This window comes from Nyctereutes procyonoides, unplaced genomic scaffold, assembly GCF_905146905.1.
Source record: "Nyctereutes procyonoides isolate TBG_1078 unplaced genomic scaffold, NYPRO_anot_genome, whole genome shotgun sequence".
Lineage (NCBI taxonomy): Eukaryota > Metazoa > Chordata > Mammalia > Carnivora > Canidae > Nyctereutes > Nyctereutes procyonoides.
Genome location: NW_026575139.1, coordinates 31,451,611 through 31,467,829, shown reverse-complemented (window position 1 = coordinate 31,467,829; position 16,219 = coordinate 31,451,611). Strand labels below are relative to the sequence as shown.

The following is a 16,219-nucleotide window of genomic DNA, read 5'->3' as shown; positions in this document are numbered from 1 at the left end:
CTATTGCTGTTAGCTTTTCTAGTTGCCAAGAGAGCCTTATTAGCCTACATGAGCCTTAAAAGAGCCTTTTCTGCTAATGTAGACTCTACCAAAGAAATTTTATATAAAATTACCATCTGGAATCTTATTTATTCTTTTGTTTTGAAGTGGTGGTATTTTTAGTTATTTCACACACACAAATAAAAAACATCTAACATCTCACAATATGAGACATTCAACAGACTATTATGTAGCTCTTTCATATTATTTTTTTCCTGTGAAGTGTTGCTAGTGTTGCTATCAGAGACATAATGCATAACAGATAACCATTTTGATATGGGAATGTTTGCTATGCCCTTGTATATATACCAACATCATAATTAAGGTAGCAAAAGCCATTTGTGAGCAGAGGCATGATCCTAGTCTCGTCAGTGTTAGAACACCGCCCACAGGCAGTGTTTGGTAAAGAATATCTTTGTGCTGTTGTGGCTCTCTACCACTCTACTTTGTGTACCTTCTTCTCTCCTCCCCTGTCTTCCTTTACTGCCATTCCTTTTCCCCACTCCCGTTATTGTCCCTTTTTTCTTCTCCTCTGCCTTTACCGTAGGCCTTCCAGTAATAACCAGTGGCACCTGTGAACATTGCTAACCCTGTAGGTGTAAAGAGGTTGCTAACTTGCTCTGGGATCACTAAGCATTAGCCAGTATCCTTCAGAAACATGTGGCATAAAACTCCAAACCAGTTGGAGGATCACTTGCTTTAAGGTATGTGGGTTGAAAAAATCAAGACAGTAAAAAGTAACTAAGCAAATAAGAAATAGGAACAGCTTAAAAAAAAAAAAGAAGAAGGCAAGAAAGAATAGAGTTTAAAGAAGGCAGGAATCGAGCGATGATGATATAATAGGAAGACCTATAACCTAATAAACCTAAAGCTGCACTCAGGATGGAGTGTGTGGCTTTTTTGTTTGTTTTGTTTTGTAAAAGAGGAAGGTAGAGATTTATTTTTGGTACTGGGAGCTGGGCAAAGTGACAGGCTAAAGTCTTAAAAATCAACCTCTCCCAGAATGAATTTGAAAGGTAAAAGAAAATGAAAAGTAGCATGTTACCAATTAAGATCAATACTATATTTTTATTAATATTTTTGAAGAGTTATTTCTCCCTTCACACTGATTAAGAAATGCACTGATGCATTTCCACCTTGCTGTAGAGCTTTTGTCTCACAGTTTCTTTGGAGTTTCTTTGGAGATGTTAATAAAGGCAAAAGTACTTCACATCCCAAGTTCAGCTTTCTTGAAACTTTTCAATTCAAAAGGCTTATCCTTTCAGAATTTATTTTATAGGGATGATTTAGAAAGAGGGAAACCTCTGAAAAAGCCACTAATTATTTTGAGAACCATATATAACAAGCAATTCTGGAAGGATGTAAGACAAATCCTTGCCACTTGGGTAAATTTTAAATTTTTCTTTTTTACATTCTGATTGAAATACTTATGAAAATACAGAAAATTAAAAAGAACATTTTTAAATTACCCATCATTTCACTGCCTAGCCACTATTAACATTTTGTTGTACTTCCCTTCCAGTGGGTTAAAGTACATACTAAAATTCAGTATAATCTCTGATTTAGAGCTTTTGTTCTTTCACAAAAGCCATGTTCTAGGGTTTCTATTTCTTCCATCTAAATCCCTGGTAACCGCTAGTTTTCCATTTGATAAACTATTGCCTCCCACTATAGGTCACTCTGGATGAAGAAGAGGGCCTTATGATTTGGGAATATTACTCAAGTGAACAGAGAGATATTTGGATTAATTAATATTGATCAATTCCAGAAAGCTTAAAATACTGTATTTAAGGAAATAGTACCTCTTTTCCCAATACTAACAATAAATGGGCATTTTTTTACTGGAAGATGATGGTAAAGAATATAAAATACTTACTCATCTGTCCTACTCTTAATTTCCTGCTTTCCATAAGAAAAAGCCACAGATTTAAAATTCCAAACAACTCTCCTGATTTTATCCTCAATATAATTGCAGCAAGTATTAATCTTGTTGCACTAGTCTTATCACCTTCTCTTGCCCCCATCCAACACTTTCTATAATCTTAATTTTAGTATACACACAAATACTTTTATTCTGTTGCCTATCATCCATCCTTAGACAGTTTCATTCTATAATCAATTCTTAATCCCTCTTCCTGTTTCTTCTGTCAAAAATACTTCTTAGGGCCTCTGAAAGTTAAGCTATCTCTATAGCCTCAGTTTATTCAGTCTTACCATGGAAATGTTGAAAGTCTTTATTATTGAAAATAAATGTAGCTATAAAGTGTTTGTTTCAGGAGGCTTACAGAGAGTTTCCCATATGACTAGAAAATGAAGGATAATTCTATGGCAAAAGGCTCAGGGAAGATCATTTTCTACACACTGCCACAATGAATAGTTATCTAATAGTATCCATTTAAAAATGATATAATCTTGGGATCCCTGGGTGGCGCAGCGGTTTGGCGCCTGCCTTTGGCCCAGGGCGCGATCCTGGAGACCCGGGATCGAATCCCACGTCGGGCTCCCGATGCATGGAGCCTGCTTCTCCCTCTGCCTGTGTCTCTGTCTCTCTCTCTCTCTCTCTCTGTGTGTGTGTGTGACTATCATAAATTAAAAAAAAAAAGATATAATCTTTAACTACACAGATGAAGATGACTAAAGTGTTTTCTGGACATTAAAAAAAAAGAAGGTAGAAGTGGGAGCACCTTCAGGGTCTAGCATTAAGCATTATGAATAAGTTAAATAATGCATTTGCTGCATTATATAATTTGGTTCATTTTAGCTTTATCACTTCCTTCAAATTAAATTCCACAGTTACAAAAAAGAAAAAAAAACACTTATTAAGAGAAATTTCTAAATATGGAGAGTGGGGGTTCTAAGCCTCTACAGTAATCCTTGAATCCATCCATCTTTTCCAATTGCATACTGTGGCTTACTTAGTTTATTTCTTTTCCAAGCATTAGATTCATATTCCAACATACCTCCGCTTCTGCTTCTTCTCAATAGTGAGCCTTGGTGATAACATAAAATCAGGATTTCTGTTGTAGTTCACTAATTTTTTTTTACTCCTTACTCTTTCTTTAAGCTCGAATTTGTCTATATTCAATTCAATCTTAGAGCACTCTACTCCTCAAAAAGGGTAATTGATGAACCAACACCATTAGCATCAGCTTGTTGGAAATAAATATAGAACCTCAAGCCCTATCCCAGACCTACTGAATCAGAATCTGTATTTTAACAAGATCCCTAGATAATTTGTACACACATTAAGGGTTGAGAAGTACTGTTACAAAGGAAATAATAATAATAATAATAATAATAATAATAATAATAATAAAAACTTCTCTCTTGCTACCAAGAACCTTCTATAATGTGGTTTGATTGAGCCTTCTTTAGCTAGCAATATAAAGACATGTTTCCCAGATAAAAATTTTCAGGGCAAGGTGAAGAACATTAATGTAAGTGAACACATATTCTCTCTCCAGTCAGTGCACCTTCTCCGTTCCTTAGAATCATTTAAGGACTCTTACAGATATTGGCCTTCTTGACACTCCATAGCAGACTTGCCTCCAAATGATCTCCAGCCACTCATTATTCAGAGACATTTATTTGGAGCATTTGTGCAGAATATTGATATAAGGCATTTTGAGTGTAGGTGTATTTGCATGTGTGGGGAAACAGGAGACCTGAAGGTTGAAGAGCAGAGGGTTTCAAAAAAAGAAATAAAGGAAAGTGTTCTCTATCTTTGAGGAGTTCATAATCTAGCTGTAGAAATTAAACATACACATTTTTTTGTTTTTTTTAACATACACATTTTTTAAATTATTCAAGAAAATTTAGAAAACACAGTACTAATATGTACAAATCAGTCTACAAACTTCCCACCTAAGTATGGAAGTGCCAAATTCATTTCTTTATTCTTTTAACAAATATTTATTGAAAATCAGTGATGAGCTAGGAACTATGCTAGACAGAATGGCAACATAATCTAAGTTATTATATAAAATTAACCAAAGCAGTCTTTCTAAACATTCTAAAGATGGTCAATGTTGACTCATATTTGAAAACTATTTGCATGGACCAGCAAGAAATGGATGGAAGGCATTCGAAATACAGTATTTTGTGTTTAAAAACATTATTTATTTTTCATTTATGCATACATCCTTCTAAGTAGATTCTTAGGAGCCATGCTCATTCATTTATTGAACATTTTTAATACTTCACATATTGAAATTTAATTGACTACCTATTATGCAGCAAATGCTACAGATTCCTCTGAGACAAATAAGCAAATAATTGCAAATAATTAGGAAGCCATAATTAGAATTATTTTGGGAATACACTGGGGAAGCAAAAGAGAAAGTAGCTGACTCTTGGGGGAAGAGGAGTCAGATATGACTTCATAAAAAAGATGACACTTGAGCTGAGTCTTAAAAGCTAAGAAGTCTTTAATCAGAAGGCACAGATAAGAAAAGGACACTCCAAGCACTAGAAGTAGTGTATATTATGGAGCTGGAATATTAGTCATCTTGGTACTCTCAAGGAGCTACAGTTCTAGAAATTGAGAGTGGCTAGGGCATAAGATACAAGGAGGATATGAACTAGAGGCCTTTGCACATAGGTGAAGATCTTTAGATGGAGCATTTCCACTTCATAGTTCTCCTTCTCCCCCTGTCCCTCCCTCTCTCATCTCTCTCACACTCACATACCCCTTCTGCCTACTTACCTTTTATTCATCCTTCATATTCAAACCAGAAATATTTTTATCCCAGTGGCTTTCCCTGACCCTCCAGTATAGTTCAGGCACTTTCATTATATGCTTTCATAAAACTATATTCCTTTCTTTTAGAATGGTTTCCTTAATCTGCATTTATGTATTTATTAATGTGATTATTTGATTAATATCTCCTCCACTACATCAATGGCTTTTGCACCCATAAGAAGAGACATATTAAATACGTTATACACACACATAAGTAACATATACAATATATAAATGTACATTTGCACACATATAGAAACAAAAATAAGTTTAATGAAACAATATTCATCCTTACCATGTATGCTGAAATGTATTTCTATTCGTTCTCATTTTAAAATTTGTTTACTGGCATCCCGGGTGGCTCAGCATTTTAGTGCCGCCTTCAGCCCAGGGCGTGATCCTGGAGACCTGGAATCGAGTCCCACATCGGGCTCTCTGCATGGAGCCTGCTTCTCCCTCTGCCTGTGTCTCTACCTCGCTCTCTCTCTGTCTCTCATGAATAAATAAATAAAACCTTTTTAAAAAATTGTTTACAAGTTTACTTTATAGCCCACCACCATATTTGGTCCAGTGTTTGAAAAACATTGCAGCAAATTGGCACTGCATTAGAATAGAAACCATGTCTGGTTTTACTCCACTCTGTCCCAGCACCTAATATGACACTTAGGACATAGACTGGATAGAAATTTAGTGAGTGAATGAAAGGAACAAAAAGCTTTAAAAGATGCTAGTTTTAAAGAATTATTGTCCCAAATTTTACCAACAAGAAAACAGAAGTTCAGCGAAAGGTTTAATAATTTGCTGAGGCAAGAGAAACAAAAGGAAAAATGAACTATTGGGACTTCATCAGGGTAAAAAGCTTGCACAGCAGAGGAAACAAGGAAACTAAAAGGCAGCCTACAGAATGGGAGATATTTGCAAATACCTCATCAGATAAAGGGTTAGTATCCAAAGTCTATAAGGAACTCTTCAAACTCAACACCCAAAACCGAATAATCCAGTGAGGAAATGGGCAGAAGACATGAACAGACATTTCTCCAAAGAAGACACACAAATGGCCAATAAACACATGAAAAAATGCTCCAATATCACCTGGCATCAGAGAAATACAAGTTATAACCACAATGAGATACCTCCTCACACCAGTCAGAATGGCTAAAATTAACAAGTCAGGAAACAACAAATATTGGTGAGGATGGGGAGAAAAGGGAACCCTCTTACACTGTTAGTGGGAATGCAAATTGGTACAGCCCACTCTGGAAAACAGTATGGAGGTTCCTCAAAAAGTTATACACACACACACACTCAAATATTACTCAGCCATCAAGAAGAATGAAATCTTGTCATTTTCAACAACATGGGTGGAGCTAGAGAGTATAATGCTAAGTGAAATAAATCAATCAGAAAAAGACAAATACCATATGTTTTCATTCATGTGTGGAATTTAAGAAACAAAATAGATGAACGTAGGGGAAAGGAGGGAAAAATAAGATGAAAAGAGAGAGGGAGGCAAACCATAAGACTCTTAACTACAGGAAACAAACTGAGGGATGCTGGAAGGGAGGTAGGTAGGGGGATGGAGTAATTGGTGATGGGCATTAAGGAGAGCATGTGATGTGATGAGCACTGGGTGTTACATGCAATTGATGAATTACTGAACTCTATATCTTTTTTTTTTAATTTATTTATTTATGATAGTCACAGAGAGAGAGAGAAGGGCAGAGACACAGACAGAGGGAGAAGCAGGCTCCATGCACCGGGAGCCCGATGTGGGATTCGATCCCGGGTCCCCAGGATCGCGCCCTGGGCCAAAGGCAGGCGCCAAACCACTGCGCCACCCAGGGATCCCCTGAACTCTATATCTTAAACTAATGATGTATGACTAATTTAATTTTAAATTTTTAAAAAATGAAAAAAATGTTGCTGTAAGTCCTGAGGCTATTAATAGGTAGAACCAGGGTTCAGATTCAGCTTTGTTTTACTTTAAAATCCTGCTAATTTCCTCTTATGCAAGAGGTAAAAGAGAAATGTCTAGGTTGCTTATAAGAGATGGCAAGCTGGTAATGCCTCTAGTAGAAAAAATCATTTAACATAACTTTATTCATACTTAAGACATAGTGTGGAATTCTGAAAGATAATTGACTTTTTAACTTTATACAGTTAGAAAATCAAAATTCACTTTAAGATACTATAAAAATAAATGAGAGGATAGATGAAATAAGATTGGTAAAGTTGATAATTGTGGAAGCAATGATTCTATGTCTGTTTTATGTCTATTTTAAATTGTTCACTTTAAAAGAAAATTTTTTAAACACAAAATGGGGGGCACCTGGGTGGCTCAGTTCATTAAGTGTCTGCTTTCAGCTCAAGTCATGATCCTGGGGTCCTGGGATCAAGTTCTGCATTAGGCTCCCTGCTTGGCGAGGAGTCAGCTTCTCCCTCTGCCCTTCCCTCTACTCATGCTCTCTCTCTTTCTCACATTCTCTCTTTGTCAAATAAATAAAATCTTTAAACACACACACACACAAAAGCAGCTTAATAAGAATAGCATTACAGGAAAACTATTCTTGTTTTTCAAGTAAGCACTGCAAATATAGGATTTCAAAAAACACAAAAAAGCTTAAGAGTTTATTAACTAAAATAATGTCTCTAAAGCACAAGATACAACATCTAGTACATAGAAAAAACTTAATTTTTGTTCCTTTCTACATCAGGTTAACTAAAACCATCTATGAAAAAAAGGGACTCCTTATAAACAATATTATCTATAAGCCTTTAGAAAAACACCACTTTGTAGTCACATTTTTTTTTAAAATGAATTTTGGGAAGCCTGGGTGGCTCAGTCATTTGAGCATCCAACTCTGGATTTCGGCTCAAGTTATGATCTCAGGGTCCTGGGATTGAGCCCAGCATTGGGCTCTGTGCTCAGCGCAGTCAGCTAGTCCTGCTCCTTCTGCTCCTCCCTGCCACCTCCCACTCTGCTCATATGTACAAGCATGTATGCTCTCTTTCTCTCCCAAATAAAGAAAAATCTTTTTTGAAAAATTCATAAAAATTTGGGATCCCTGGGTGGCGCAGCGGTTTGGCGCCTGCCTTTGGCCCAGGGCGCGATCCTGGAGACCCGGGATCGAATCCCACGTCAGGCTCCCAGTGTATGGAGCCTGCTTCTCCCTCTGCCTGTGTCTCTGCCTCTCTCTCTCTCTCACTGTGTGCCTATCATAAATAAATAAAACAAAAAAAAAAGAAAAATTCGTAAAAATTAAAAGTGAATCTCATATGTCTTTTTTTAAAATATTTATTTATTCATGAGAGACACAAAGAGAGAATGGCAGAGACATAGGCAGAGGGAGAAGCGGGCTCCCCACAGGGAGCCCGACACGGGATTCTATCTTGGATCCCGGGTCACACCCTGAGCCGAAGGCAGGTGTCCAACCGCTGAGCCACCCAGGCGTCCCTCATATGTCTTTTTTAAAAGAGAGAAATAGGGATCCCTGGGTGGCGCAGCGGTTTAGCGCCTGCCTTTGGCCCAGGGCGCGATCCTGGAGACCCGGGATCGAATCCCACGTCGGGCTCCCGGTGCATGGAGCCTGCTTCTCCCTCTGCCTGTGTCTCTGCCTCTCTCTCTCAATGTGTGACTATCATAAATAAAATTAAAAAAAAATAAATAAAAGAGAGAAATACTTTTTTATTATTTATCAGCATGATTGCAAATATAATTTAAATATTCATATAGAAAATGTTAATTTTTCAGTGTATGAATCCACAAATCCTTGCTGTATGCAGATGACATGGAAGTAATGATCATGATCATAAAACACATTAGATAGGCACTGCCTTACCAGTAGCATAGATCTAAATCCACATCATAGTTGAAAAAAGCTTTTGAATACATTTCTCTCCAGGAATATTTTTTCATCCAATAATATAATTTTACTATACTATATATAGAAAAAAATGGATGTTTTTCCATCTCAATTCTGAAAGTGTTTCTTTTGATTTAAAAATAAATCGTGGGATCCCTGGGTGGCGCAGTGGTTTGGCGCCTGCCTTTGGCCCAGGGCGCGATCCTGGAGACCCGGGATCGAATCCCACGTCGGGCTCCCGGTGCATGGAGCCTGCTTCTCCCTCTGCCTATGTCTCTGCCTCTCTCTCTTTCTCTCTCTGTGACTATCATAAATAAATAAAAAAAAATAAAAATAAAAATAAAAATAAATAAATAATAAATAAATAAATAAATAAATAAATAAATCGTGGCGGGCAGCCCAGGTGGCTCAGCAGTATAGTGCCACCTTCAGCCCAGGGCCTGATCCTGGAGACCTGGGATCGAGTCCCACATCAAGCTCCCTACATGGAGCCTGCTTCTCCCTCTGCCTGTGTCTCTGCCTCTCTCTCTCTCTCTCTCTCTCTCTCTCTCTCTCTCCCTCCCCCTGTGTCTCTCATGAATAAATAAATAAAATATCTAAAAATAAAAATAAAAATAAATAGTGGAAATTGTAATGCAGAACTGTGTTATTATGATTTAGAAATAGCATTTTGACACCCCCCCTTTTTTTTAAATACTGTATTGGGAATTAAGGGACTGTATTTTAGTCCTAGCTCTGCCACTAACCAGAACTTGTCAACCTAAGTTCCTTCATTCTGTAACTCATTTTCTTCAAATGTGAAATGAAAAAAAGAAGATAAGTTTTTTTTTCTACTCAACTGGGTTATTCTGAAAATCAGACTGGGTGATAAATAAGAATAGTATGAATAGTTTGAAATTTATAGAAAAATGGAAAAATATGAATATCAACAGTACTTTATCTGTATAGATAAGATATATCCACAATAGTGTATACATGCATCACACATGCATGCCCATAGAAAAGGTGGTATATTTATTTAGGAGGAGGCTAGAAGAAATAATTTTATTTAAAAAGTACAAGTATATGTGGTTCCCAGGTGGATCAGTCAGTTGAGATTCCAACTCTTGGTTTCAGTTCACATTATGATCTTATGAGTTGTAATCTCATGGATTGTGGGATCAGCCCACATTGGCCTCCCTGCTCAGCAGCAAGTCTGCTTGAAAATTTTCTCCCTCTGCCTCTCCCCTGACTCACACATGCTTTCTCTCTTTCACTCTCTCTCTCTCTCTAAAATAAATAAATCTTTTAAAAAATTAAAATTACAAGTATGGAAATTATGGAGCAACAGGAAGACAATCTCCAGCGACACCAAGAAAGGGCACGATTAGGACCACTTTTACTGGTACATGTGAATGATGGGTACAAAGATCAAACTAGTAGTAACAATACCATTGTCTGGTCTAGAAGATTAGAAAAACATTGCACTTTCCTGAAGCCTTATCTGATGATTTGAGTCAAATTTTAGAATTCCAACACTAGATCCTTATTCCTTGCTATAGGTCCATTTTGATGTTTGTTCTTGATTCTGTTCACCTCACAGCTGCCGATGGCCCAGGAGATCGTTTCATCATTGGGGAATCCCAAGCTGGTGAACAGGTGAGATTCATAAGCCTGAAAGGCCCTGAAGATTTCAGCGTCATGGACTTCTAGCATCGAATTCTAAGCTTCTACCATCATTGCAATGAAAATCTTAGAGATGGATTAGACAGGTTATCAGAGATTAAAGGATGGTTCTTATGAGAAAGAACCAACAGAATTATTTTTTAACTGAAAGAAATCTGCGTCTATTAATATATAACATGGTATTTTTGGTATAGCTCACAGACATGCCCCACAAGAATTTTCCAGTCCTGTGATTAGATGATTCTTTCTTCCTATATAAACATTAGTATTCTCAGTAGAACTATAGTTTCTAGGTGATCTCAGACTTTTCTCCAACTTGTGTTACAAACAGGGAAAATTAGAAGAAGCAAATTTTTTAACCTCTCTAGCTAATCACTTAGATAAGGTTTTCTCACTGGGAAGCTAGCCAGTGAACAGGTGTACATATATTTCTATTAAGAAATGAAGCACTAATGGGCCATAATGGAAGTACAGTAGAAGTCCTCTTATTTAATGCTTTTGACACTAGTAATTGGCCATTTAATTGGAAACAAGTGGAAAATTATTATACAAGAGTCTAACAGCCTCAAACTTAAGCAGTGTTGAAGCATCATTATGTTTAAGAGGAAATATAAAACATCCATTAATCCAGTGAATTTTGAAGCTTGGTTAAAAGAGCGCCTACCTTATTAAATAGATCTAGAAGAAGACCAAGATACTTTTTTCTTTTGATACCACCAAGCATTCATAAGCATTATATAAAAATAAAGGAGGATATGAATGAATGAATGAATGAATGAATGAATGTGGAGGTTTGAGCAAAAGCTATGTCCCATGCCTTTTCTTCCTTGGCTTAGTATGTACTCCCATATGTACTGAAAATATGGAGAATTTGAGGAAGTATATAGAAGAATGGTGCTTGCGGTGGTGACTCCAGCTACCTCATCCCTACATCCAAGCATTGAAGAGAACTGTGTATAGATCTCTGAAGCCAAGCCTGGCACTATAGTAATTAGATGCTCTACACAGGCTGGTTTAGTCTCCATGACTGTTTTCCTGACAAAAAGAACCAGCCAGGCCATTTTTAAAATGACTTGTATTATGATCTCATAATTTATTTGACTTCTTGATATGTATTTCAGTCAGTGTTGGATGTCTGAAGCATCCATTTGTATAGCAAAGCCACAGAGTACCAATTATTCTAGGTCTCTGATCTTCAATTGAGTCTTATTATCAAACATACCTACTGTGTGTGCCAGGCACTATGTTGGGTTCTAGGGAAGATAAAACAGATTAAGATATGATTTCTACTCTTAAGGAGTTTACATCTAGTGGAGGAGACAATATAAACAACTAAATATAATAAGTGTTAAATTAATGCTATCAGTCATGTACTATGGAGCACAATAGGGAGGTTGAGCATTTCATCCTAGAAGGATTAAGAAAATAACATTGGAACTGGACCAGGAGAGGATTTTACAAAAACAGAAATGAGAAAAGGACATTTCAGGCCAAGAGAACAGTATAAATCAAGACACAGAGGTGTTTTTAAAAATTGCGTGGAATGTTTAGGAAACTGCAAATAGTTTGTGGTAGTCAAAGCCTAGTACAAATAGTAGATAGGTAACAGATTAATAAGTACCTTATGGTCTTAAACTTTACTTACTAGTTAAGACTTCCAACTGTACTAGAAAACTAGGAACACAAAAAATTCATGAACCATGAAAGTTGCTAACTTCTTGTAAGTTCAATGGGGAAAAAAGATGAAAACTATGTTTAAAAATGGGGTTTCTCTTTAAGTTATCTATGAATATCCTTTATGTATAACTAAGGTATTATACAGACTTTATAGCAATTTCAGAGACCTTACAAGAGCCAAAATGCTCACTTTTTGAAAGTACATACACTTGAGAATTAGGTGCCATTGCATTCACTGAGACTTTAAGTTTTTTACAAGTTGATTTCAAAATAATTTTTTGGTGTACCAAAAAACTTGACTTTAAATCACTTACTGATCCTATTGATTAGCACTGGACACTGTCAAAGAAAATAATTACATGATTATAAAGTGTTGTCATTGGGCAAATCTCAAAAAAACCCAACACAATTTCTATTAAGGAAAAAAAATCAATATTTTAACCATTTTTACTTTATATTAAAACATATAAGGTATGTCAATAAAAATAAAAAATAAGGAGTTACTCTTAAAGAGCTGTTACTCTTAACAATCTAAAGGAAATACTTCATGTATTCCTAGAGTTTTTCAACGATTCCATTCAATTGAGGTTTATGTGTTTACTCTAAGTGTATATATAAATATAAATCCAATGATATCTTTTACATTGGATCTCATGTAAGTGAGCTGGTAGGAAGTCTTCACCTGTCATACAGATTTACTAATCTTGGAGAGGAGTCAAATTTTATATTTAATAATCACACATAAACACTTCTCAAGAGTTGGTTTAAGCCAAGAAGTAGAGAAGATTACAGGTACAACCACGATAAAACTTAAAGTAAATTTACAGAGTATGGTACATTAAACCTCATTAAATTTAGGCAGGGCTCCAGGTTCACACACTTCAGCCTAAGAAGCAACTGCCCTGAAATTCACTTTAAGATTCACTTCCTGCCTGAGCCAAAAGGCACTTTCAACAAAAGAAGAACCTGTTTAGGCCTAAATTAAATATGTTTGTTCCATAGGCTCTGAAGATAGTTTTAGTGTTAGTACATCTGCTAAAAAATACATATATAAAAACTTTAATACTTTTCATCAAAAATCACTGCACTGAAAAAAAAAAAGAAAAAAAAAGGCGCCCTTCCGCCGCCCTCCCCCGCGCCCTCCACACCCCCTGCACCCCCTTCCCCCGCCCCTCCACGCCCTTCCGCATCCCCCCTCCCCCCGCGCCCTCCGCAACCCCCCCCCAAAAAAAAAAGAAAAAAAAATCACTGCACTGCAAAATGGTCATGTATGGTAAGATGTCCCAGACAATGAATAATACCTAGATTGAACTTTTTTTAAATTTTAATGCTTGGGCCCTAAACTTTTCATATGAAATCCTAGGCAGCATGGTGGTAGAAAATCACATAAAAATGTAACCATTCCAAAAAGCCTGGAATGTCTTTTATTCAAATAGCACAAGAAGGGACTATAAAATATATAGCTCAAGGCCAGAGCTAATCCCAAGAATCTCTGTGGGAGATTAGCTGTGGGATAAGAGCAGGGAGAACATTGGCGTTTCAAGCCAAGAAGTATGGAATGCTCCATGCATGTAGTTGTCAGCTACTGAGATCATTAATGTTCATTCATTCATTAATTCTAGAAATATTTACTCATCACCACCTTTGTGCTAGACACTTTCTAGGCTTTGGTATGATAGAGCAATGAATATTTCTGGTAAAGGGGTGATTAAACAGACTATATCCAAGAAATAGAGTTTTAAGGGAAACTAACAAAGGAATGTTAAGCACCCAGGTGCTAACAACAGTGACACTCCATTACCAACCACCTCTGGGTCTGACAGGGCAAAGAGAAAGAGTGGTACCTGGACCTGGGGAAGGTTCATAGCTATGGGATAGGACTACCCAATAGGAGCTGTGGCCCTCAATAGTAAAGATGATAGAGCCATCCCCAAACTGCAGCCCAGCAGTTTCCCTTCCTCCTATCCTGTAATCTCTTGACCACTTCCATTGGCTGAATCTAATCAGAAGCCAGAGTGATGGGAACCTGGTTGAAATAGTGTATAGAGGTCAGCCTTGTAGCCCACAGCACAGGATAGAAAATGAAGATGTGATCTTGAGGGGCAAACAAAAAATAAATACCTGTCTTTGTAAGGCTTATATTCTAGAATATAACTGCATTAAACACTGTACCTAGCATAAATTGAAGGATTTGATAATTTTAGCTATTGGTGGTGTTATTTGCAGCAATATTATTTTTTTAAGTTTTCTTTTTTTTAAAGATTTTATTTATTCATTCATGAGAGACAGAGAGAGAGGCAGAGATGCAGGCAGAGGGAGAAGCAGGCTCCATGCAGAGAGCCTGATATGGGACTCAATCCCAGGTCTCCAGGATCCAGGGCAAAGGCAGGGGCTCAACCACTGAGCCACCCAGGCGTCCAGCTGCAATATTATTGAAAGAAGATTTTTAAGGCTGTTAAGATAAATAAATTTCTTGTCTTACTTTGCACATCCAATATTTTTGGATTGGATTAAGGTATTTTTCCTTAATCATTCCCTAAATTTTTTTAATGTGGTAAAAATATATAACATAAAATGTACCATCATAACCATTTTTAAGCGTACATTTCAGTAATGTTAAGTCTATCTGCATTGTTGTGACTTAAGATTTTAAATACTTAAAAACATATATCTTTAGAAAGATCTTTCTTTATCAGGAAATAAATATTATCTCAGAATCTTCTTTTAGAGGAAATTTGAAGCATTCCTGTTCCCAACTCTGACCTGAATCATTGGCCTATGAGGCCAAATCAAACCTATCAAATGGATCTTACAGAAGTATGCTTTCCTCTATGCTGAGAGAAGGTTGCAAGGCGGGTCCAATCTCCTGTAACATCGGTTTGAGAGCTCAGATAATGGAAATCTTGGATATAATGTTTAACCCAAATCATAAACACTGGAATCATTTTTGAATTACTTGATTTCATGTTCTAGACTTTCATTATTGAAAAATGAACTAATATGTTTTAGAAAGATTTTTCAAGGGAAATAATTAAAATGATTTTTCTGATTTGCCTTTATTAAATCAAAAGTTTAGTTAATAAAGTACTACATTTCTTAAACATCAGAACTTAAAGGACCAACGTTCTAGTTTTTCATAATTTCTTTTATAAAATCACATCGCATGACATTTCTTCTTCCTTAAAGACACTCAATTCACTTTACATATAGGTATTGAGAAAATTCATATTTGAGTGGAACACAATAGTGACAAACGTTAAGTGACAGTTCTTCAAAAGGAAAACAGTGCACCAAGAAAGACATCTATCTAATGGTCATTACCTTAAATCAAGTTCAAGTCCCTTTGGTATAAATGCACCTGTTTGTGGATAGTTTTTATATTACATTGGACCAAAATTAGTAAGAGTATAAGATTTTCCTTTTATGGTTTGTTTCTTAAAATATTACCTCTCCTGTAGACTTTTCCTTTGCAACAGAAAAGTAAATCATTTCTTTCTTACATGTTTGTATTTTCAGCCAACTCAGACAGTAATGCCAGGACAAGTCATGCGGGTTACAACAGGTGCTCCAATCCCCTGTGGTGCTGATGCAGTAGTACAAGTGGAAGATACTGAACTAATCAGGGAATCCGATGATGTACGTCATCACCAGGTCTTAGCACTCTGTTCCTATGGCAATGTTATAAATTATGCCCATTTTCTGCACTGTTTATAAGATTAATCCAGTTGTGGGTTTTTGTGTGGTTTTTTGTAGGGTTTTTTTGGTAAAGATTTTACATTGTAGAGTGTGTCTCCAGTAAATAGGAATTGCCTTATATTTGAACATCTTTTGTTACAGGAAATATTTTTATGATCATTACTGTAATTATAACAGAATTTAAACCGCATTTGATCCATGAAATTTCACTCTTTCTTTCTTTCCAAGAAGGAAAGTATCTCAAGATAGAACAGCAGAGACATTAACTGTTGACATACTTTACACCTGAGAAATTTGTTCAAGACTAGCTTCTGATAAAATGTGAAGGAGAATTTACAGAAGAATTTAACAAAGAACACTTGGGCAAGTTCTTGAATGTTACACTAAGCCAAGCATTTGAACCAAATAACCCTTCAACTCTGGTTTTCTATAATTCAGAAAAATCTTTGCCATCAAATGATAGCCTGGAAAAATTAAATTTGTGTCAGTGCCCCCTGTATAGCTTACAATTAAAGGATTCAGAATTTTCCTTGGTCTA

General features: G+C 36.4%; 1 protein-coding gene across 5 annotated transcripts in view; it reads left to right on the top strand.

Annotated features, from left to right (window-relative positions):
• GPHN (gephyrin) overlaps window positions 1-16,219 on the top strand; it is a 636,471-nt gene that overhangs the window by 546,310 nt on the left and 73,942 nt on the right. For 3 of the 5 annotated variants that reach the window (XM_055303644.1, XM_055303640.1, XM_055303641.1), the window contains 2 exons: window positions 10,226-10,281; window positions 15,502-15,636. In XM_055303644.1, the coding sequence (XP_055159619.1) occupies window positions 10,226-10,281; window positions 15,502-15,636 (191 nt within the window). The remainder of the gene's footprint in view (window positions 1-10,225; window positions 10,282-15,501; window positions 15,637-16,219) is intronic. The other 2 variants (XM_055303645.1, XM_055303642.1) reach the window with 1 other exon arrangement.